This window comes from Pseudophryne corroboree, chromosome 4 (genome assembly GCF_028390025.1).
Source record: "Pseudophryne corroboree isolate aPseCor3 chromosome 4, aPseCor3.hap2, whole genome shotgun sequence".
Taxonomy (NCBI): Eukaryota; Metazoa; Chordata; class Amphibia; order Anura; family Myobatrachidae; genus Pseudophryne; species Pseudophryne corroboree.
The window spans coordinates 793,997,968-794,023,505 of NC_086447.1; the positions used below are offsets into that span (position 1 = coordinate 793,997,968).

The window sequence follows — 25,538 nt, forward strand, 5'->3', positions numbered from 1 at the left end:
CCTAGAGCAATTTACACCAAACTTGCTACACATATTACTTACACTCTGGGAACAAACACTGTGTGGGTAACACACCACTAGCACCCCTAGGGGTGGGCCAGCAGCACAGACTATACCAGGACATGCATGATATGTCAGGATGACAGGGCTGCATGTGACAGGGGCAGTGCATGATGTGAGGAGGGGAATGGAGGTAGCATGAACCCACACACTGAGAGTTATATAGTGGAAGTAGCACGGCCCCCCAGCAGCACATTGGGTTTTCATTTTATTGATGGGTATAACATTTTACATGCTTTTATATACTATGTTATTTATACTGTGTGTTTAATATTTAAATAAATGTAACAAACATTATTAAAATCCCAGGCAACGCCGGGTATTCCAGCTTTTATATATATATATATATATATATATATATATATATATATATATATATAAACAAAGAACCCAGCACTCACCAAAGTAAACTCACTTATCCTCAATAATTCAATAAATAAATGATGGGGGTTTAGTTGGTGGATTGGCCAATGCACGGAAGCCTGCATACCGATTTTCAAGGTACCCCACCTTCATGCAGGTCCCACACTATCACAGAGTCTTAAAACCTGACCACTTCACTGCTGTTACACATATCATCTGCCTGCTAGATTTAATGTGTACCTGCCACAGACTTTATGGCTTTTAAAGGCACACTAGTCACCTATTGCACTGGCTCAAAGATGATTGTTAAGGAACAGCTGAGACAGGTTCAGGATAATAAAGTCCACACAGGGGTGCATGAGAAAGCTAGTGGCCACGGTTAATAAGAGCTAACCATAGATTAACCCCATCGTATACACAGAGAAAAAACCACAGCACTCACCACACCAGAAGCGGGGCACAGCTATGCACTTACCACTCACAGGGTGGGGTGCATGTAACACAGCACTCTCCACCACAAAAGCGGGGTACACAGCTGTACTTACCACTCACAGGGCGGGGTGCATGTAGCCCATGACCACATCGCTCTAATAAATACAAACAAAGAACCCAGCACTCACCAAAGTAAACTCACTTATCCTCAATAATTCAATAAATAAATGATGGGGGTTTAGTTGGTGGATTGGCCAATGCACGGAAGCCTGCATACCGATTTTCAAGGTACCCCACCTTCATGCAGGTCCCACACTGCTGTCCCACCCCTAGGGGTGCTAGGGGTGTCTAACCCCCACAGAGGCAGCACACGGCAGAGATACAATGTAGCGCCTATGCGCTCCATTGTAGCCAATGGTGGGAACTTTGCGGTCAGCGGTTGACCGAAAGTAACCTCACCGCTGACTGCAAAGTTCCCACCATTGGCTACAATGGAGCACATAGGCGCTACATTGTATCTCTGCCGTGTGCTGCCTCACAGACACTACAGGAGCACACAGCCAATCAGGAGAGTGCCACGACGTGGCGCTCCCTGATTGGCTGAAGGGACCCTCTTTGACAGGAGTCAGGGGGGGTCCTGGCAGTCGGGGAAAGGGGTCCCATGTGTAAACATGGGACCCCATTTAGTGCGTGGTCGGGTTTCAGTTTTTTTGTTTTGCCAAGTACGTGGATTATACTTTGGACACAATCTACACTGGATTATGTGAGTATAATTTTTTTCACAGGTCCCCCAAGGAATCGACATGGAGAAGAGGACCGAGCCTTGTGGGAACATAGGTAAGTATGTATGTATGGAGGTGTGCATGTATGTAATAAACTTATACTTTCACGGTGTGTGTGTCCTGTTTTTTTGGGGGTATTTTTTTAGTAGTAGTACTACAGGTACCAGCGGGCTAGGTTTTCCACCGCATGCTGGTACTTGTGGTTCTCCAAGTACCAGCTTGCGGGGGGAGGCTTGCTGGGACTTGTAGTACTGCTACTAAAAACATTCACATTTCTAGGACGTCCTAGTGGATGCTGGGAACTCCGAAAGGACCATGGGGAATAGCGGCTCCGCAGGAGACTGGGCACAACTAAAGAAAGCTTTTAGGTCACCTGGTGTGCACTGGCTCCTCCCACCATGACCCCCCTCCAAGCCCCAGTTAGATTTTGTGCCCGGCCGAGGTTGGATGCACACTAGGGGCTCTCCTGAGCTTCTAAAAAGAAAGTATATAGTTAGGTTTTTTATTTTACAGTGAGACCTGCTGGCAACAGGCTCACTGCAGCGACGGACTAAGGGGAGAAGAAGCGAACCTACCTGCTTGCAGCTAGCTTGGGCTTCTTAGGCTACTGGACACCATTAGCTCCAGAGGGATCGACCGCATGGAACTGGCCTTGGTGTTCGGTCCCGGAGCCGCGCCGCCATCCCCCTTACAGAGCCAGAAGCAAGAAGAGGTCCGGAAAATCGGCGGCAGAAGACATCAGTCTTCACCAAGGTAGCGCACAGCACTGCAGCTGTGCGCCATTGCTCCTCATACACACTTCACACTCCGGTCACTGAGGGTGCAGGGCGCTAGGGGGGGGCGCCCTGAGCAGCAATAAAAACACCTTGGCTGGCAAAAATACCACAATATATAGCCCCAGAGGCTATATATGTGATAATTACCCCTGCCAGAATCCATAAAAAAGCGGGAGAATAGTCCGCGAAAAAGGGGCGGAGCTATCTCCTTCAGCACACTGGCGCCATTTCTCCCTCACAGCTCCGCTGGAAGGAAGCTCCCTGGCTCTCCCCTGCAGTCTACACTACAGAAAAGGGTAAAAAAGAGAGGGGGGGGCACTAAATTTAGGCGCAGTATATATAACAGCAGCTATAGGGGACATAATTCAGTTAGTCCCTGCATTATATAGCGCTCTGGTGTGTGCTGGCATACTCTCACTCTGTCTCCCCAAAGGGCTTTTGTGGGTCCTGTCCTCTGTTAGAGCATTCCCTTTGTGTGTGCGGTGTGTCGGTACGGCTGTGTCGACATGTTTGATGAGGATAATGATGTGGAGGCGGAGCAGATGCCTATAGAAGGGATGTCACCCCCTGCGGGGCTGACACCTGAGTGGATGGACTTATGGAAGGAATTGCGTGCACGTGTCGACTCCTTACACAAAAAATTTGACGACATGCCAAATGCGGGACAGCCGGCTTCTCAGCTCGTGCCTGTCCAGGCGTCTCAAAGGCCATCGGGGGCTCTAAAACGCCCGCTACCTCAGATGGCAGACGCGGATGTCGACACGGATACTGACACCAGTGTCGACGACGATGAGTCTAGTCTAATGTCCACTAAGGCCATTCGTTGCATGATTGAAGCAATGAAAGAGGTGTTACAAATTTCTGATATAAACCCAGGTACCACTAAAAAGGGTATTATGTTTGGGGAGAAAAAACTACCCGTAGTTTTTCCCCCATCAGAAGAATTAAATGAAGTGTGTGAAGAAGCGTGGGCTTTCCCTGATAAAAGATTGGTAATCTCTAAGAAGTTACTAATGGCGTTCCCTTTCCCGCCAGAGGATAGGTCACGTTGGGAGACACCCCCTAGGGTGGATAAAGCGCTCACACGTTTGTCTAAAAAGGTGGCACTACCGTCTCCGGATACGGCCGCCCTCAAGGAACCTGCTGATAGAAAGCAGGAGGCGATCCTGAAGTCTGTATATACACACTCAGGAATTATACTTAGACCAGCTATTGCGTCAGCATGGATGTGCAGTGCTGCCGCTGCGTGGTCAGATTCCCTGTCAGAAAATATTGACAGTACAGTCCTTTACTCAGAAAAACAGGCGTGGAAAAGGCGGGTCCGTTCTGTCCAGAGGCAGAGGTAGGGGAAAAAGGCTGCAACAAACAGCAGGTTCCCAGGAGCAAAAGTTCTCCCCCGCTTCTTCCAAGTCCGCCGCATGACGGTGGGGCTCCACAGGCGGAGCCAGGTACGGTGGGGGGCCGCCTCAAAAATTTTAGCGATCAGTGGGCTCGCTCACAGGTGGATCCCTGGATCCTGCAAATAGTATCTCAAGGGTACAAACTGGAATTTGAGGCGTCTCCGCCCCACCGGTTCCTAAAATCTGCCTTGCCGATTACTTCTTCAGACAGGGAGGCTGTGCTAGCGGCAATTCACAAGCTGTATTCCCAGCAGGTGATAATCAAGGTGCCCCTACTTCAACAAGGACGGGGTTACTATTCCACACTGTTTGTGGTACCGAAACCGGACGGTTCGGTGAGACCCATTTTAAATTTGAAATCCTTGAACACATACATAAAAAAATCCAAGTTCAAGATGGAATCGCTCAGGGCGGTTATTGCAAGCCTGGACGAGGGCGATTACATGGTATCCCTGGACATCAAGGATGCTTACCTGCATGTCCCCATTTACTATCCTCACCAGGAGTACCTCAGATTTGTGGTACAGGATTGCCATTACCAATTCCAGACGCTGCCGTTTGGACTCTCCACGGCACCGAGGGTGTTTACCAAGGTAATGGCGGAAATGATGATACTCCTTCGAAGAAAGGGAGTTTTAATTATCCCGTACTTGGACGATCTCCTAATAAAGGCGAGGTCCAAGGAGCAGTTGTTGGTGGGAGTAGCACTATCTCAGGAGGTGCTACACCAGCACGGTTGGATTCTGAATATTCCAAAATCACAGCTGGTTCCGACGACACGTCTACTGTTCCTGGGTATGATTCTGGATACAGTCCAGAAAAAAGTGTTTCTCCCGGAGGAGAAAGCCAAGGAGCTGTCATCTCTAGTCAAAGACCTCCTGAAACCAAAACAGGTATCGGTGCATCACTGCACGCGGGTCCTGGGAAAGATGGTGGCTTCTTACGAAGCAATTCCTTTCGGCAGGTTCCATGCCAGAATCATTCAGTGGGACCTGTTGGACCAATGGTCCGGATCGCATCTTCAGATGCATCGCCTAATAACCCTGTCTCCAAGAACCAGGGTGTCTCTGCTGTGGTGGCTGCAGAGTGCTCATCTTCTAGAGGGCCGCAGATTCGGCATACAGGACTGGGTCCTGGTGACCACGGATGCCAGCCTTCGAGGCTGGGGGGCAGTCACACAGGGAAGAAACTTCCAAGGACTATGGCCGAGTCAGGAGACTTCCCTACACATAAATATTCTGGAACTAAGGGCCATTTACAATGCCCTAAGTCAGGCAAAATCCCTGCTTCTACACCAGCCGGTACTGATCCAGTCAGACAACATCACGGCAGTCGCCCATGTAAATCAACAGGGCGGCACAAGAAGCAGGATGGCAATGGCAGAAGCCACAAGGATTCTCCGATGGGCGGAAAATCACGTACTAGCACTGTCAGCAGTGTTCATTCCGGGAGTGGACAACTGGGAAGCAGACTTTCTCAGCAGGCACGACCTCCACCCGGGAGAGTGGGGACTTCATCCAGAAGTCTTCACGCTGATTGTAAATCGATGGGAACGGCCACAGGTGGACATGATGGCGTCCCGCCTAAACAAAAAACTAGAGAGATATTGCGCCAGGTCAAGGGACCCTCAGGCGATAGCTGTGGACGCTCTAGTGACACCGTGGGTGTACCAGTCAGTTTATGTGTTCCCTCCTCTGCCTCTCATACCAAGGGTACTGAGAATAATAAGAAAACGAGGAGTAAGAACAATACTCGTGGTTCCGGATTGGCCAAGACGAGCGTGGTACCCGGAACTTCAAGAGATGATCTCAGAGGACCCATGGACTCTGCCGCTCAGACAGGACCTGCTGCAGCAGGGGCCCTGTCTGTTCCAAGACTTACCGCGGCTGCGTTTGATGGCATGGCGGTTGAACGCCGGATCCTGAAGGAAAAGGGCATTCCGGAGGAAGTCATTCCTACGCTGATTAAAGCCAGGAAAGATGTAACTGCAAAGCATTATCACCGCATATGGCGGAAGTATGTTGCTTGGTGTGAGGCCAAAAAGGCCCCAACAGAGGAATTTCAACTAGGTCGATTTCTGCATTTCCTACAAGCAGGAGTGACTATGGGCCTGAAATTAGGCTCCATTAAGGTACAGATCTCGGCTCTGTCGATTTTCTTCCAGAAAGAACTAGCTTCACTACCTGAAGTTCAGACGTTTGTGAAAGGAGTGCTGCATATTCAGCCCCCGTTTGTGCCTCCAGTGGCACCTTGGGATCTCAACGTGGTGTTGAGTTTCTTAAAATCACATTGGTTTGAGCCACTTAAAACCGTGGATCTAAAATATCTCACGTGGAAAGTGGTCATGTTATTGGCTTTGGCTTCAGCCAGGCGTGTGTCAGAATTGGCAGCTTTGTCATGTAAAAGCCCTTATCTGATTTTCCATATGGATAGGGCGGAATTGAGGACTCGTCCCCAGTTTCTCCCTAAGGTGGTATCAGCTTTTCACTTGAACCAACCTATTGTGGTGCCTGCGGCTACTAGGGACTTGGAGGATTCCAAGTTACTGGACGTAGTCAGGGCCTTGAAAATTTATGTTTCCAGGACGGCTAGAGTCAGGAAAACTGACTCGCTATTTATCCTGTATGCACCCAACAAACTGGGTGCTCCTGCTTCTAAGCAGACTATTGCTCGCTGGATTTGTAGCACAATTCAGCTGGCGCATTCTGCGGCTGGACTGCCGCATCCTAAATCAGTAAAAGCCCATTCCACAAGGAAGGTGGGCTCATCTTGGGCGGCTGCCCGAGGGGTCTCGGCTTTACAACTTTGCCGAGCTGCTACTTGGTCAGGGGCAAACACGTTTGCAAAATTCTACAAATTTGATACCCTGGCTGAGGAGGACCTTGAGTTCTCTCATTCGGTGCTGCAGAGTCATCCGCACTCTTCCGCCCGTTTGGGAGCTTTGGTATAATCCCCATGGTCCTTTCGGAGTTCCCAGCATCCACTAGGACGTCAGAGAAAATAAGATTTTACTCACCGGTAAATCTATTTCTCGTAGTCCGTAGTGGATGCTGGGCGCCCATCCCAAGTGCGGATTGTCTGCAATACTTGTACATAGTTATTGTTAACTAAAGGGTTATTGTTGAGCCATCTGTTGAGAGGCTCAGTTGTTTTCATACTGTTAAACTGGGTATAGTATCACGAGTTATACGGTGTGATTGGTGTGGCTGGTAGGAGTCTTACCAGGGATTCAAAATCCTTCCTTATTATGTCAGCTCGTCCGGGCACAGTGTCCTAACTGAGGCTTGGAGGGGGGTCATGGTGGGAGGAGCCAGTGCACACCAGGTGACCTAAAAGCTTTCTTTAGTTGTGCCCAGTCTCCTGCGGAGCCGCTATTCCCCATGGTCCTTTCGGAGTTCCCAGCATCCACTACGGACTACGAGAAATAGATTTACCGGTGAGTAAAATCTTATTTTTTTACACATGGCTATCAGCCCCCTATCCGCCGCCCTTGGATGGGGGGGACAGCCTCGGGCTTCACCCCTGGCCCTTGGGTGGCTGGAGGGGGGGACCCCTTGATTTAAGGGGTTCCCACTCCTCCAGGGTACCCCGGCCAGGGGTGACTAGTTGGGTATGTAATGCCAGGGCCGCAGGGACCAGTATAAAAGTGTCCCCCGGCTGTGGCATTATGTACTTGGCTAGTGGAGCCCGGTGCTGGTTTCAAAAATACGGGGGACCCCTACGCTTTTTGTCCCCCGTATTTTTGGAACCAGGACCAGGCGCAGAGCCCGATGCTGGTTGATGAAATATGGGGGAACCCCTGTCATTTTTTTCCCCATATTTTGTCAACCAGGACCGGCTCAAAGAGCCCGAGGCTAGTTGTGCTTAGGTGGGGGGACCCCACGCAATTTTTTTCTGATTTTAAACGACTTTAAACACCTTTTTAAGGTACACAATGAAGCCCTGCACGGATCTCACAGATCTGGCCGGGATTACTTGTGTTTTGTCAGGCAGTGTTTTACTCATCACTCCCGTAAAACACTGCCTTACATTACGAATCACATCGACATCGGAAAATACGAATTGGGAAAAGTCGGCAGCTTAGTGAATGATCGTATCAGGATTCAAAAAGTTGCAGTAAAATGCACCGCATACCATTCGAGTTTAAACACCCTTCAAAACGGCAAAAACACAAGTCTTTGTAAATATACCCCCATGAGGGTGGTATGAGGGCCCGACGTCCACAGGTGGGAGATGTGCTTACAGCCCAACACCGTGCAGGACGTTTGGCATTTGCCAGAGAACACCAAGATTGGCAAATTCGCCACTGGCGCCCTGTGCTCTTCACAGATGAAAGCAGTTTCTCACTGAGCACGTGTGACAGACGTGACAGAGTCTGGAGACGCCAAGCAGAACGTTCTGCTGCCTGCAACATCCTCCAGCATGACCGGTTTGGCAGTGGGTCAGTAATGGTGTGGGGTAGCATTTCTTTGGGCGGCCGCACAGCCCTCCATGTGCTCGCCAGAGGTAGCCTGACTGCCATTAGGTACCGAGATGAGATCATCAGACCCCTTGTGAGACCATATGCTGGTGCGGTTGGCCCTGGGTTCCTCCTAATGCAAGACAATGCTAGACCTCATGTGGCTGGAGTGTGTCAGTAGTTCCTGCAAGACGAAGGCATTGATGCTATGGGCTGGCCCGCCCGTTCCCCAGACCTGAATCCAATTGAGCACATCTGGGACATCATGTCTCACTCCATCCACCAACGCCACGTTGCACCACAGACTGTCCAGGAGTTGGTGGATGCTTTAGTCCAGGTCTGGGAGGAGATCCCTCAGGAGACCATCCGCCACCTCATCAGGAGCATGCCCAGGCGTTGTAGGGAGGTCATACAGACACGTGGAGGCCACACACAGTAGTGAGCCTCATTTTGACATGTTTTAAGGACATTACATCAAAGTTGGATCAGCCTGTAGTGTGTTTTTCCACTTTAATTTTGAGTGTGACTCCAAATCCAGACCTCCATGGGTTAATAAATTTGCTTTCCATTGATAATTTTTGTGTGATTTTGTTGTCAGCACATTCAACTATGTAAAGAACAAAAGTATTTAATAAAAATATTTCATTCATTCAGATCTAGGAGTGTTATGTTAGTGTTCCCTTTATTTTTTTGAGCAGTGTATATATATACATAAACATTTATGGAGCAATGCAAAAAAAAAAAAGTTTTGGACACAAATCCTCTTTATACCACATTCATGCACTCTTAACTTGAAAGCTCGTTGTTATTCAGGTACAATACCCTTTATTAATAGCACATTTCAATATAGTGCCATACCCAGGATTCAAACCTATAACCTGTTGAATTCTAATCAAACACCCTACTCAGAAGAAATCTCAAGTTGAGTTCATGAATGTTATATAGGTACTAGTGACAGAAGGGGTCAGGGTAGGAGACAGGGCCGGTCAGGAGATGCTGGGCTTCAAAAAGGGGGGAAGCTGAAAGTGAAAGTAATTAAAACAGATAATTGACAAGTGCCGAAAACAGCGTCCCCTACTCAGCAGCGCTATGTGCGGCGCCCCCTCCACAAACACCTAGTTATGGCCCTCGCAATTGCTGGGTACTTTACAATGGCTCTTGTTGGTTCTGGGTGGCTGCTTCACTTGCGACGATTAGCAAGTCCGTTGGCTGAAAATCGCAGCTGGGTAGGCATGGGTGTATAAATTATAATCAGGCACATTGTTCCTAAGTACATTACTATGCTGTGAAAGAGTGAAGGCTGCATTATTTATAAAATGTGGACCCTACTGTATATATCTCCACTTTGCATCCACTACATTCCACCCACAGTAAACCTTTGTCAAGTCTATCCAGACTTTCTTCCTTACCAACCACGTTGCCAGATACAATGCCCCTCCGTGAGAGATGAGTTGTGGGGTGAACCTGCTCTCATACAGTTGTAGTCTTGTGGCCTACCTTACGTTGCATCCTCTCACCTTCAGGACGCATGTGTAGCAGATGGTCCTGGTACGCAATCCACTGCTCTAGGGGAAAGGACAAAATGTGGGCTCTGTCCTACCTTAGAGTTAATCATGTCCTATTTATCTGACCACTTACAAAGATAGGGATTTGGGGTTAGCAGAAAATGATCCCTTGCACAATGACTATTCCCAGCCGGCGATTGCTCCATTAATTCATAATAGAATTGCCAGCTGCAAATAGTCACAGCCTGGAACGCCATGCAGCACCACGTAATGCAGCATGCTGCATCACAATAAGATGAGCATGGCTACATCTGTAACGTGCAATTTTAACATTTCTAACCATAGCTTTAAAATACTGGACCTGGATGGACACAACAATAAAACAATTTCCAACATACAGTACACCACAAGAGTAACGACAATAGTTACTATACTGTCCCTTTAAGTTGACTGCCTGTCCCTTTAATTCCCTGCCTACAGAGAGCTGGCCAGATCCTTTTCTAGCTGGTAAGATGGAGACTATTTTTATGTGATGGGAAAGCGGGCTTTTAAAGTTCAGCCACACAGCACTCCACTACCTATTGGCAGGGCCGGTGCAAGGTTTACCTAGGCAAAACTTAAGCCTACTCCCCCTCCTCCTTATTCACGTTATGTTACAGTAGTGCCTCTTATTGATGTTACGTCACACAGTAGTGCCCCTTATTCACGTTACATCACACAGTAGTACCCCTTATTCACGTTACACCACAGTAGAGCACATTTACATTAATCGACACAGTAGAGTCCATTCAGGTCCTGCCACACAGTAGTACTCCTTATACACATAATGCCACAAAGTAATAGTGCTCCTTATATCACAATATGTCGTACAGTAATGCCCCCTATACTTTATGCCACAGAGTAATGCCCCTTATACATTTTGCCACACAGCAATGCCACTTACACATTATGACACACCCAGTAATGACCCTTATAACATTATGCCACACAATAGTAATGCCCCTTACACATTATGCCACATTATGATTGGCTGCCAGTTCATGAGCTTCGATTGGCTCGTGGACGGCTCCAGATTCAAAATTGTTGTGGTCTCAAACATGGCTGTGTGCCCTGGCCAGTGCACCACCTGTAAACAGTTGGCACGTAAAACAACAATGTGTGCCTGTACTGGAGCAAAAATGCAAATTATGTATATATACATATATATACATACACACATATACAGGGAACCACCGCACTTCGCCATACCCCAAAAATGGGGTGCACACCTGGACTCACCATCCCTAGGCCTAGGTGCAATGACCTGTGATCACATTGCTTAAATAATAGTTGCTAGTTACACCCCTTCGGGGGGTGTGTGTGTGTGTGTGTGTGTGTGTGTGTATATATATATATATATATATATATATATATGGGCCAGACTGGAGTCACAGGTATAAAGACTGATGATCATGGTGGTCTAGGGAAGGGTTAATTATTAGCAGTGGCCAAGGCCACCTACCGTTATGCTTAGAGAGGCTGCAGTGGGGAGCTTTGTTTATAGTTTTTTCGCGTCCCACCACATGCAGCCTCCCAAGTTCTTAATATCTTTCTTCTGCTGTTGACCCATCCTGGCTCCTGGGCACAGCTTCTTCCTTTAATCATCCAGCCAGCACTGCACATCGTTTTTTTCTTGCCCACGCTGTTTTCTGGCCTCTTCCGCGTTCACCAGATTTCTTCACTGGGTGTCCTTCTCCTGGTCCCTCTGCCGATAAGCTGATTGCTCTGCTCGGCAGGGTTTGACGTCAGGCGGCATGAACACGGCAGGGCTGTGACTTTGGCTGGTAGTCATTCCTGATTGGCTGGTGGTTACAATCCACGGCTGGCTTGCGGCTGGTGCAAAATCCAAAAAGTCGCCGATTCTTTTTGGTCAGCGGAACAGTGCGATGGGGAGGTAAGAGAGAGCTGTATCCTGACCACTGGAACACAAGGGACTTTGGTGTTGATGACAGGATGGTGAATGTAGTAGGGAGGAGTGTAGTAGGAGTGTAGTAGTAGATTAACCGGCTGAGTACTGGATGGATACTGTGGGTTTTAATATAACACTCTCCTTACTTGTTAAGAAACACGACAGGGTGATGACCTAGGGTTAACAGGACCAATGTTGAGCAAGGTTCCGATGGAACCAATGATGACACTTCTGGATAAGCACCAAACTGGAGGGTTGACAGAGCTGGAACTGGAAGAACTGGTCTGGAACCAGATTGTAATGCAACCGGACTGGAAAGGACAAACCAGATTGGAATGCAACTGTACTGGAACCAGACTTGAGTGCAACTGGACTGGAGTGCAACTAGAGTGCAACCGGACTGGAAAAGGACAAACCGGATTGGAATGCTACTGTACAAAGGATAGCAGGTGTTAAGGTAATACCTGTAACTCTGGGGAGCTCAGCTACTAGGCTCACACACTGAGCTGTGTGACTCATGGATCTGGCAGATTCTGAAACTCAGGTCTCCTTGGATGAATTATGGTCAGGTGATCAGAACCTGTCACAGCAGTAATCCAGGTTACACAGTATTCTATTCTACTGTGTAACCTGGATTAGGAGTTTACACTGCAGTTTGTGTGCTGAACTGTGAAGCAGGTGGAGGTTTGCAAAGTATACTGGGCTGCAGAGCAGATGCAGGCTTGTAGGAAATACGAAGGTAAGTCACAGAACATGAGTGATTTAGTCAGGACCGTGACAGTATATCCCTCCCTCCCCCCTGTGAGGAGTGGCCTCAAGACACTTTTTGACTACTGGGGTACCTGGGGTAGAAGCTATCTACAGGTGAAATCTCAGGATCTTCGACAATTCTTCTTCTTTACGTCAAAGATCTAGAACTCTCCTGAGGGGAGAAGACTTTATCCGAACACATGGGTTCTCCTAAGAAGGAAGTAGCATTATGATCATAATCAGAATTTAAGTATAAACCGAGTGTAAGTATCGAACCCAATCCTTTGGAGACCTAACTTCCTAGAGAATCTTGAAAGTAGCATAAAGAGGAAGATCCAACACATATTGTAAGATTTGAAGGACCAGTGGATTGAGTATTAGAAGAACACTTGAGAGACTGGGTGTTTGAAGAAATCTGAGAACCAGAATACTCAGAGGTGTCACTGTAAGGCAAAGACAGAGAGATATACCCCATTCTCAAATTCCTGGATTTTGACTTACTTGTAGATTTCAAAGTGCTGTGCTTTTTGTTGGCTTGAAGGTCTTCAATGTGTTTGTCCATTGGAACTTGATCTTGCACAGATGGCAATGGAAGGGAGGACTGAACAACAGATGAATTCTTGACAGAAAGAGTAGAATGCTTGGATGAAGCCGCATGGCCTGTCTTTGGATCAAATCTTTTAATTACAGCCTCACTAAAAGTCAGTAAATTCTGAAGTATTCTATCATCGGATTCAGGGAGTCATTCCGACCCGATTGAACCCTGCTCTTCTTCGCAGCCGTGCGATCAGGACGGAACTGCGCATGAGCTGCGGCCGCATTGCACAGGCTCATCGCCGGGCAGCGATGCTGCTAACAAAGAAAGCAGTTGCAGCGGTGACCGCAAGAAGATTAACAGGAGGAAGGTGGAACCGTGCGTCAACTCACCGTTTTCTGGGCGTGGAGATCCAAACGCAGGCGTGTCGAGGCGTTTGGAGGGTGGATGCCCGATGTCAATTCCGGGACCTGCAACACTGGATTGATCGCACAGTGTAAGTAACTCTTACCCTGGTCTTGTTCTACACAAAACTTTTTTTGCATAGCAAGAATACACAAGCGATCGCAGCCTGATATGCAAAAAAACACTCCTCCAAAGGCGGCATCTACCTGATCGCACGGGCAGCAATCAGGTCAGAATGACCCCCTCAATGAGAAGATTAGCCCATCCTAGGGCTTCACCTTTGAAGGCCAGGAATAAATATCTAACTATATTGGCAGGGGTAATACCGGACGATAGATCAGACTCCATAATAGTAAGATATCGATCAACTAGTGCCGCATATTGCAATATATCTCCATCAAAGTAAATAGGTGATAAAGCATCAGATGGAAACTTAGAGGTTGACGCTAGTGACACACACTCAGAAGCTGGAATGGATTTAGCTTGAAGATCGTCAGACTGATGAGAGAATATCCTTTCTGAAGTTGTCTGGCTGAAATCCTCAACTGAGACTGGGAGATCACTTGAAATACCCTTCTGGATAGAGACACTAGTAACTTTCTCTGAAACTGACAACTCTGGTAACTGGACTGAGGAAGAAACATCAGAATCCTCTTAGAAAATAATAGCCTGAAGTCCTTTTTTGAAGCAGATAGATGGGTATCCTTGATCCAGGCCAACAGATGGAACCGAAGGTAGCTCAGAGAAACTTATGGACAAAGCTGAGAAAGCTGTACTGAAATTGGTGTCCAGTTCTGTGGCACTAGGGTTCTCAACAGATAATGGATGAATAATTTTACTTGGAGTGGCTGAAACTAGTGGGTCCTCTAATAAAATTGATGGGACTGGATTAGGTTTAGAGTCCAGACCCCAGTACCCCTGTGTCCTGGGGTAGGACGCTTGATACCTCCTCTTGGATTGAGGCACTGGAAAGTATATCTAAAACAGAAACACTTGTGTCTCCTTCAAGGACTGTGGTCTTTGATGACTTGATTGAAAGCACAGGATCAGCACCCCTTTCTGAAGTCACAAACATATGTCCTCTGTTGGAATTAGAGAATTAAAGTTTTTCCTTTGTACCTACGGATGGGACTGGATTGTGTCCGGATCAACTTGATGTGGCAAGAACTGGAGAAGGTTCTAGACCTACTGACGGATCCAGATTAGGTCCTAAGGTTTTGTATTTGGCTGGAACCGAGACAGACTGACCAGGCTGGACCTGGAGAATAGCTGGACTGGCTGGAACTGGGACGGACTGACCCAGACAAATGGACGTAACCAGATTGATGGGACAAAACAGACTCAATTGAGTCTGAAGTATTTCTGAGGAGTTCAGGGATCACAGAAAGAATGCTAGACAAAAGTTCTTGTAGCTTTCTTAACATCTGATAAAGATTACGCAGTTGATCCGGAGTCTGAGTAGAGAGAGTCCAAGAACATCTGGAGAGGAGTTCTGCAGCAGACACTGTGGCAGTTAATGCAGAGTCAACTCCATACCCTCCAGACATCCTGCAATATTGTTTAGGCAGTCTGGTGACAGACAAACACTTTCGGCCGGGTCCATGTGGCCAGTACAGACTGTCATGACTGTTTGTTTTGTGAACCCAGAGTCTATGTGAAGTCTGTGCGGGTAACTGGAGGACTATGGGCCTATGCAAATTAGCAGAATCTGCAATCCTTTGGATCACATGCTGGGGCCACCCATCGCTGGTCAAGGCCGTCCAGAATGCTGACCTGACCCTCCCCCCATTGAACAAACAGAAATTGCGAACACATCACAATTTCTGCTTGTTAGCAGAAACTAAGGAAGCCTCCTGCTGGCGCAGCTTGAATCATGAGTGATTTAGTCAGAACAGTGACATGGGGTTGATGTATCAAGCAATAAAAAGTGTAGAAGTTGCAGTTTACATACTGCATTCATGGTCAAAGCCTTCTGTCAGGACTGTGTGGGGCATAAACAAGCCTGGCCAGTAGAGGAAGCAGACAGGGGAATTGAGGCACAATAGAAAGGAATTAGGGGTGAGTGCATGTAAAATGCTGTGTCTATGGAAACAAAATGGCTGTGTGTTCCTTCACTATGTTTATTTTGCTTGTAATGTTTTGATACCAAAATGAGTAGTATGACAACATCCATTATTATAGTTCAAGCTCTCTGCTTCAATATCCTATTAAATCATTAGTATTATTTCTTGTATTGTAACTTTAATGTCATTGACAATATGTTTCTGCTTCTTTGCGATGTGTACATACTTCTGATTCCCAATGAAACAATTTGTACAATTTGCATTCTGTAGAATTAGTGGTAATCCAAATAAAGAATAAAGTTCTACAATGAACACACCATATAGCAATACAGACTGTAAATGTATCACTTTCTGATAAACTGAGATTCATTCTTTGTGTTGTTATGTTTAAATTAAGAAAGAAGTTATATGAAAATCGTCAGCCTTTTGGGAAGTCAGCGAGGTGAGTAACACGTGTTCCACAGAGATAAATTAATAAAAAAAAGAAACTATTTCTCTCTTTGTTAATCCAATCAACAGTTATAAATCTATTTACTAAAAGGTGGCTTTTCAAAGCCACTAATTAACTGCATTTTTGCCTGCAGCATTTAAAACAGCAATCCTATTGCAGCAGCATTCAGCGTGTGGCCCTCCAGCTGTTGTGAACTACACATCCCAACATGCCACGTAGAGTGCGCTAAAACACTGGTTGCATACCTACCAATTTTTCATCCTCATAAAGAGGGACACACGCGCGGCGAAGTCGCGCGCGCTCCCGGAAAGGGGCGTGGCCTAAGAAAATGGGTATGGCTTTGCGGAGGACCCGCGATCGCGAGCCACGCCCCCGCTTTCGTCAGTGAGGGGGCATGCCCACCGCTCTGTGAGCGGCTGGCATGCCCCCTCTCCCTCTGACTCCAGTGAATAGAAGCTGTGCACAGTGTCTATTCACTACAGCGAGAGACAGAGCCTCCCAACTGCCCCCCCCCCCCCCCCCCCCCCCCACCGCGGGACACTGCTGCCCGTGGGTGGGACAGCGGGACAGTCCCCAAAAAACGGGACTATCCTGCGAAAATCGGGACAGTTGGGAGGTATGGGGTTGGGCACGCTGGCATGTGTAATTCCACAACACCTAGGGCATCAAATTGGCTAGGGCCGGCTCTGGCTGGAGGGCTGCATCTCGAATACCCATGCTAGTGTGTTGGTATGGAGGGTATTCGAAAGTTGGCATTCCTTGTTACCAGTATATTAATTGTTTTAGTACAAATATGGAAAAAGCATTAGTTGTTTGGACAGATTTATCCGACATTCTTAAGAGAACAAGTGGAGAAGATGCCCATAGCAACCAATCACATTCTAGATATCATTTAACAAGCACATTCTATAAAATTGTGTTTTGCAATAGGTAACAAAACACTAATAAATCAAAACAAGGTAATAAAAGACAGACAAAGAGGCACAAGGGCCCTGCACGCAAGCTTACAATGTATCCAGTTGCCCTTTCTTAGAATGTTTGATAAATCTCCCTCTATGTTAGGGCAGCAAACAGTTCAACATACACCTGAGCACCTGAGTTGGTAATTTTTATTTATTCTCAGTCAATCACCCAATTAATGCCAAATAAGATATAGAAACCTGGTACCATAGGCGTGCGCAGCACATTTTATTAGGGGGTGCACCGTTGGAGGGGTGTGTCTAGCACTGACTTTTGGGCGTGTCTAGCACCATCTATTGACGATCAACACAATATAAAATATACATCCTTGTACCAATCCTAATAAAGTAGATACACTGTCAGATGTTGTGGTGTGCACCAAACAAACCCCTGATGGCACTCACTGCAATTACAATGCTCCTCCTCAGCCTGGTCTGGCTCCCCCTCTCTTTCCCCTGCAAGCTGCAGCAGCTTACTTACAAGTCAGTCAGTCACTGACACTGACAGTCGCAGACTAGTACTGCTGCTGCTGGAATACCGAGTGACGTGTCAGTGCTGTTGCCGGCTGCCTGCCAGTATTGAATTTGTCTTCCTAAGAGGAAGACTGGCTGCATGCTGATCCTCTTCAGTGGCTGGCGTTGGCATAGCATAGAAGGAAAGAGGTGGGCATGTGACGGGTGGGCGTGCGAGCAGCATGACGTCATCACATCATGCTGTTTTTGTACATGGAGGTGGAGCCGTGAGTTTGAAAGCCAGTGGCAGTGGCACCCTGGATTAACCCAGGCGTCCGGTCAGTAATACAGTCCTGACAGGGTGCAGCGCAGAGGGGACAGTATTCAGCTTGCTCGGCGATCGCTGCATCAGGCATGTGAGATCGGGGTGCCAGACATTAGGGGGTGCCTGAGCGCACCAGGCACCCCCCCTGCGCACACCTATGCCTGGTACTCCTTTTATGTTCTTCTTAATTGGTGGCTACCATAGGTTAAAAAATATAAAATGAAAGCGCATACCCCGAAGTATGCCTGTGGCAGAAAGAAGTCGGATCATAGCAGGGGCGTTTTAAGACATGAGGGGATCCGCGTGCAGCCTCCGTCGCGGGCCCCCTACTTTCCGGCAGCAGTAGACTCTGGCATAATACCAGAGTCTGCTGCGCATGTGCAGGTCTCCGGGAACATGGCGCCCGCGCCTTGTTCCCGGGGACACTTCCAGTGCGCATGCACAAATCACTCAGAAATGGCCGAGTGATCTGTGCCCGCACAGCAGGGCCTCCGTCACGGGACTCCAGAGTGGTAAGTATATTCTATGGGTGCAGTGTGGGCCCGTGTGCACCGAACACACTGCACCCATTATAGAAACGCCTATGGATCATAGTAATTCCAATAGTTTCAGCTAAGTGCCGTATCACCATGGCAATAGGCAGCGAGTGGCCCATGCTATACATATATAGATGTATAGACAGCCTCTGAAAATTAAAATGGGACTGGCCCAGCCCATCCCTGGTGTCATACCAAGGAGGCAACTGAAGTAACACCTACTACATCCCTTTTAGAGAATAGCACAAACATTTATATTAGTGTGGTAGACATTATAAAGCACAAATATATTCAATGTCAGCATTATTAAATCTACCAACAGACTAGGGGGCATATTCATCAGGAAAAAAATTTGAACTGAGAATTTTTAGTTTTGAATTCTCAGCCTTCTCATTGACAATTTTTTCGCTATTCATCATTCCTGCATATTAAATATATAATTTTCGAAAAACTGCTCCTTTTGCGGAGACATACTTTCGGGAAGTGATATTTTTCTCCCGAGCTGCGCAGTGTTTTGCCTTCTATTTCTCTACTGCGCATGCTCACTCCAGTCCCCCTTGATCATGCCCCTTATTGCCGGATCTGTCTGGCTGCAGAGGTACGCTGCAGTCGGACTTCTACTATAGTATGGGGAGTGTAGAAATTGTGACAAATTAAGGATAATGAATATGCTTAGAAGCTTTTAAATGCACATTTCTGGAGCAAAGAAAATCTGCATTTCCTAAAACATTATGTAGACAAAAGTGACTGGACACCCCCTGCAAGTGTAATGGTGAGCTTCTTCAGCAGACACGAGTTTGTGAAGGTATAAAACGGGTAGAGGAGCGCTGATTAGATAATTTGCTAACAAAATGGCTTGCTAGAAGGAGCTAACCAAGTTTGAAAAGGGGATCATCGTAGGCTGCTCGACTGGAGGTCACTTGGATGGACTGGCCAGATATTAACCCCGTTGAGAACCTCTGGGACAAATTGGAGCGACGGGTGCGAGCTAGGCCAACTCAACCTTCTTCAGTTCTACAATTGGTCACTGTACTTAAGTTTGCCAAGAAGGGTGTCTGCAGTAATCACTGAATGTAGTGAACCTATTAAGTACTGACATCAATAAAGTCTTGTTGATCTATTTGCTGCCAGTGCCCAATCGCTTTTGTCTACATAGTGTAAATGAATGGTATTCGGTCTCTAGGTCGACCACACTTAGGCCCTCATTCCGAGTTGATCGCTCGCTAGCTGCTTTTAGCAGCAGTGCAAACGCTAATCCGCCGCCCTCTGGGAGTGTATCTTAGCTTAGCAGAAGTGCGAACGAAAGGTTAGCAGTTCTGCTACTAAAAAATTTCATGCAGTTTCAGAGTGGCTCGATACTTACTCCTAGCTTGCGATGACTGCAGTCTGTTTAGTTCCTGGTTTGACGTCACAAACACGCCCAGCGTTCGGCCAGCCACTCCCCCGTTTCTCCAGCCACTCCTGCGTTTTTGTCAGGCACGCCTGCGTTTTTTAGCACACTCCCTGAAAACGCTGAGTTGTCGCCCAGAAACACCCACTTCCTGTCAATCAAACAACGAACACTCGAGCGACTGAAAAGCGTCACTCGAGCTTGTGTAAAACTACTATGTTCTGTGTGAAAGTACTTAGCGCATGCGCGCTGCATACCATGCGTATAAATGCAGTTTTTTTCACCTGATCGCTGTGCTGCGAAAATCGTCAGCGAGCGATCAACTCGGAATGAGGGCTTTAGGTCGACAGTAATTAGGTTGACCATTATTGGTCGACATGCATTAGATCGACATGGTTTCTAGGTCGACGTGGTCACTAGGTTCGACATTGTGAGTTTTTCACAACTTTTTCCCATTTTTTTTTACTTTTTCATACTTTATGATCCACGTGGACTATGACTGAGAACGGTAACCTGTGCCGAGCGCAGCAGAGCGAGGCACCTTGCCTGAAGAATGGCAAGCAAAGCGAGGGGACACGGTGCACTAATTGGGGTTCCCGGGCACTCTACGAAGAAAACGATACCAAGGGCCAAATGTAATAGAGTGAGAGTTTTAAAAAGTGAGAGATTTGGTAAGGTTTTACAGTTTTTTTTAAAGTGGAAATCATTTACACAGCAAGATCAACCTGGTTTTGCAGGGTAAATGATTGCCACTTTAAAAAAAACTGAAAAACCTTACCAAATCTCTCACTTTCTGAAACTCTCACTCTATTACATTTGGCCCCAATTGTTTTTGTAAAACACTCATGTCGACCTAATGCATGTGTCGATCTATTTTGGGTGTTGACTTAGTCACTGTCGACTAATAGTGGTCGACCTATACACTGTCGACCTAAGTGTGGTTGACCCCATGAACCACAACCAAATGAATACAGTCCTTCATATTTATTAGAAAATCTGAAGGAAAATGTTGAGCTGCATCATCAAGCACAATATGTTTGACACCTTAACCTGATATTAATGTTACAGAGGATTCAGCATTATTAGGACCAAAATACGATATTCTTAAGCTCTTTGTTAATTTTTTTCATGTTGCTAACAATGCAGAAAAAAAAGAAGATCCAGAGTCACTCTCGCTGCACGGTGAGTAGCATTTCCAATGCAATTTTCTTTAAAGACTAATGGTAATAGATATTGGTAGGCTTGGGTGGGGATCACAAGCATGTCATTGCAGGAGCCCGCACATCCCTAAGCTATGACAGTTTTGAAACCGCTGTACACCAGCAGCGGCATTCACCTCTAAATCATGTCAGCAGTTTGGAGAGTGAATACCCAAACTGATTGAGATGTACTGTAAGTTGTTTGCAGTTTAGAGCAAATGGTCAAGTAAAACCACAGTTAAATCGAGTTGGGTATTCCCACTTTATAGGTGTCGTCTCTAGTGCGAATAGTCCCTGTTGGTCAGCATGCTGACCATCGGGATAGTGAGGGGCAGAATGTAGGTGCCGGTATTGAGACTGGCAGTCTCCTGCCCACCGCTCACGTAACTACATCCCGTTAAAACATCACATTTTTCCCTTATATTGGGTATGAAAAAAAAAATAAACAAAGATTGGAAACTCAACCTCCCTATCCATTGCATCGTCCCTGTTCAGTTAGGGGAGGAAGGGGGGAGGGATTGGGTTAACAAATGGTTGGGTCCTAGACATTCCCGGTCCAGTGCTAGCAATGGTCTCCACCTGGTAACCTTGGCTGGTGGGTACCAAACCACATATTTTCTAATATAGAGCCCATAGAACTGTGTTCTCATGTACAAGTTTTTTTTTACTAAACTAGTACTGCAATAACATCAGCGAGAGCAATGAAGAAAGCACCTATTGTACTTGCTTCAGCGATGAATCGACAATAAGGAGCATTTAGCAGCTAGTGCTGGTGAACGCAATCATCATCATAAGGGTGTATTTGCACCAGCCCTTAGGTGCACAAATAATTATTGCTTTGACAGGCATATATGCATCGGTGCTGTTCTGCATCTGTTGGCAGTTACATGATCACCCACTTACTGTACTTGGCCTTTGTGACACCGCCCCTTAATTCCCCTCTCCCGCCTCTCTAGTCACAAGTTTACAGGGCCGTCTCTACCATTAGGCAGCTGGCCACTGGAGGGCACCACTGAAGAATTAATCTAGTAAAAAAAGAATGATGTCTCTGTATGTGGGTTAGTAATGAACCTACAGATGCGGTTGAACACAATAAGGAGCATACAAATACGTGTGTGTGTGTGTGTGTGTGTGTGTGTGTGTGTGTGTGTATGTATATATATATATATATACACGTACACTGTGTGTATATATATATATATATATATATATATATACACCCTCCAATGAAGAACGGCACTGAGAGCACTTTTAGCTGGTAGAAAACTTGTATTCACAGCAACAACTGTTTCAGGGTCTCAGCCCCTTCTCAGACCCTGAAACAGCTGTTGCTGTGAATACAAGTTTTCTACCAGCTAAAAGTGCTCTCAGTGCCGTTCTTCATTGGAGGGTGTATTTGTCTATATGAACTGGCACGGGGGCCCATTGTTGTTTTTGTACCGAGGAGTGCCGACTGATGTATAAGTATATATATATATATATATATATACAATTAAAGTGATATAGTTAGTCGGCATCCCAGCGGATGTCCTTGAGTGTTGTCCCTTTTATCTTTACAGTATATGTATAATGATGCAATTCACCCTAGTCAACCTAGTGGCCACCTGCATCTCCCCCCCAGGAGGTGTGTGTGGTGGTAGTGGTGGTGATGGTGGGGGGGGATTGTGGAGTTGCAGGCTATAGATTGCTGGGCTGAAGCTTTGCCTAGGGTGCAGAGAGATCTTGCGCTGGCCCTGCGTACTTGGGCACATCTACATAGGCCTTCTTCCCCGGATCCTAGCGTAAGTCCAAGTTAACACCAGCCGTAAAGTGAGAATTTAAATCTAGAAGCTCAGACCTGACTTTGGAACCAGAATTGAACCTTCCTGCCACATTGAGATAGTAACTGAGATCACTGGCGTGCGCAGGGGGTGCACCGTCGGAGGGGTGTGTCTAGCACCGCCTTTTGGGCGTGTCTAGCACCATCTATTGATGGTCAACGCATATAAAATTTCCACCTTTGTACAAATCCTAATAAAGCAGATACATTGTCAGATGTTGTGGTGTGCACCAAACAAACACCCCTGATGGCACTCACTGCAATTACACTGCTCCTCCTCAGCCTGGTCTGGCTCCCCCTCTCTTTCCCCTGCAAGCTGCAGCAGCTTACTTACAAGTCAGTCACTCACTGACAGTCGCAGACTAGTACTGCTGCTGCTGGAAAAACGAGTGACCTGTCAATGCTGCTGCCGGCCGCCTGCCAGTATTGAATTTGTCTTCTTAAGAGGAACGCTGGCTGCATGCTGCTCCTCATCAGTGGCTGGCGTTGGCATAGAATAGAAGGATTTAGGTGGGCGTGTAGCGGGTGTGACGGGTGGGCATGTGAGCAGCATGACGTAATCACGTCACATCACGCTGTTTTTGTACATGGCGGTGGAGCTGGGAATTTGAAAGCCGGTGGCAGTGGCACCCTTGATTAACCCAGGTATCAGGTCTGTAATGCAGTCCTGACAGGGTGCAGCACAGAGGGGACAGTAATCAGCCTGCTCGGCGATCCCTGCATCAGGCATGTGAGATCGGGGTGCCAGACATTAGGGGGTGCCTGTGCGCACCAGGCACCCCCCCTGCGCACACCTATGACTGAGATGGCACCTATAAGATCTAGTATAGAATCTAGCACAAACATTTGTACTAATGTAGAGGACATTATAAACAGAAATGTCAGCATTATTAAATCTAACCAAAAGACTGCAAGTAATTAAATCCCCCCGCTCTCCTAAGGCAGCAGTCCGTCTAGGACAGGCCTGGCCAACCTGTGGCTCTCCAGATGTTGTAAAACTACACATCCCAGCATGCCCTGCCATGGTTTTAGCATTCCTTAATAGCAAAACTGTGGCAAAGCATGATGGGACTTGTAGTTTTACAACAGCTGGAGAGCCACAGGTCGGCCAGGCCTGGTCTAGGAGAAACATCTAAGTCACTAATGGAAATGCCACATTATAAGGGAGATTATGGCACTTTGTTCTCATCTTTTGTCTCCAGGGTCTGTTTCCCTGTAAAGTCTAATTTTGCCTCTTCACTCCTACAGAGTCCCGGAAGCTTCCACCAGCTCACAGGATTATCGGTGAAATTGGCTTCCAGTTGGAGAAAAGGATTCTGTCAGCTGTCTTTCAAGATGACGGACTGTATGGACACTACATAACTAATATAGGAAATAAGATTCTGCAGGTTACTAAGCAAAATTACTTTTTTTTAAATTAAATTAACAACAAAAAAAATCCTAAAATAGCAATGTGATGGCAACCATTTTGCGCTAAAACAATTGCGCTATTAATTCACTAAGACCTCGCCACTTTGTATTGTCATGAATATTTAGTTGACACAATGGGGGTCATTCCGAGTTGATCGCTCGCTAGCTAGTTTTAGCAGCCGTGCAAACGCTATGCCGCCGCCCACTGGGGAGTATATTTTAGCTTAGCAGAAGTGCAAACGCATGTGCAGTCGAGCTCAGCAAAAACAGTTTGTGCAGTTTCTGAGTAGCTCTGAACCTAATCAGCACTTGCGATCACTTCAGCCTATTCGTTTCCGGATTTGACGTCATACACCCGCCCAGCGAACGTCCAACCATGCCTGCGTTTTTTCAGACACGCCTGCGTTTTTGCAAACACTCCCTGAAAATGGTCAGTTGACACCCAGAAACGCCCCCTTCCTGTCAATCTTCTTGTTGCCGTCAGTGCGACTGAAATTTTCGCTAGCACCTGTGCAAAACAACAAATGCTTTGTACCCATATGTCGCGCGTGCGCATTGCGGTGCATGCGCAGAAATGGTGATTTTTAGCCTGATTGCTGGGCTGCGAACAACGGCAGCTAGCGATAAACTCGGAATGACCCCCAATGGCTGCATCTACTGCCTGCAGAAAGCACATACTCCTTACTGATGTATGTGCCGCCGCAGAGCCCAGCAATACCCTATTTCATCTCCACTCACATATGTACTTATGCAGGTTTCTTTTTCTACAGCATAGCACCTGCGAATTGTCCGGCCAAGTAAATGATGAATTAAGAGCTACAATGACTCAGCGCTACAAGGACCTCGTGGAGCGACTAAGGACGCTGGGATATGACCCTATAGTGCACGTCCCTTTCACTGAGGATTTAGTCAACCGCAATGGAATCGTGAAAGAACTGCCAGACGTTGGAACCGAAGAACGTACGCTGTTAACTGATCTGGAATATCTGCGCGGGATAATAAATGACTGCGTTCCAGGGGACATGTTACCATCCGTCCATGTCCTCCTGAACTGTCTGGCACTGCTGGCTCAGGAGGATGGAAAGCCGCTGTTCATCTGGCAGTGAGGAGCACACGTTCCACCAAATACCCTCAGTCTTGCCAAGGCAGGTTTAATAATAACCATACAATGCTGCATTAGAACACCAGAAAAGTGTTTTGTGTCTTTTTATTAATCAATATTAGTTTTCTTCAGTTGGCACAATTATTATTATTTTATTGAGAGTTGATTTTGTTTTTAGGACCTGCTAATATAAGTAAAATGATGCTGGTCATACAGTTTTTAAGGCAATTTAAAAAATAAATTGGCATAAGTGTTTAGAATACGTATACTCAAAACGACCACAAGACTGGCAAAGATAGAATCTGCTTGGATTGTATAAGAACATGGTCAGTAACTGCCGACTCTACTGTATTGCGCTGTACTGCAGAAGGTGATTCAGTATAAACCCTAAGCCACCAGTGCTGTGCGTTATGGTG

General features: G+C 46.8%; 1 protein-coding gene across 8 annotated transcripts in view; it reads left to right on the plus strand.

Moving 5' to 3' along the window:
- Positions 1-25,212, plus strand: part of LOC134910385 (speriolin-like protein) — a 107,236-nt gene extending 82,024 nt beyond the window's left edge. For 4 of the 8 annotated variants that reach the window (XM_063918344.1, XM_063918348.1, XM_063918349.1 and 1 more), the window contains 4 exons: positions 15,876-15,920; positions 20,739-20,774; positions 23,859-23,998; positions 24,791-25,212. In XM_063918344.1, the coding sequence (XP_063774414.1) occupies positions 15,876-15,920; positions 20,739-20,774; positions 23,859-23,998; positions 24,791-25,126 (557 nt within the window). In that variant the 3' untranslated portion in view covers positions 25,127-25,212. The remainder of the gene's footprint in view (positions 1-15,875; positions 15,921-20,738; positions 20,775-23,858; positions 23,999-24,790) is intronic. The other 4 variants (XM_063918347.1, XM_063918351.1, XM_063918350.1 and 1 more) reach the window with 2 other exon arrangements.
- Positions 25,213-25,538: the final 326 nt, after the last annotated feature.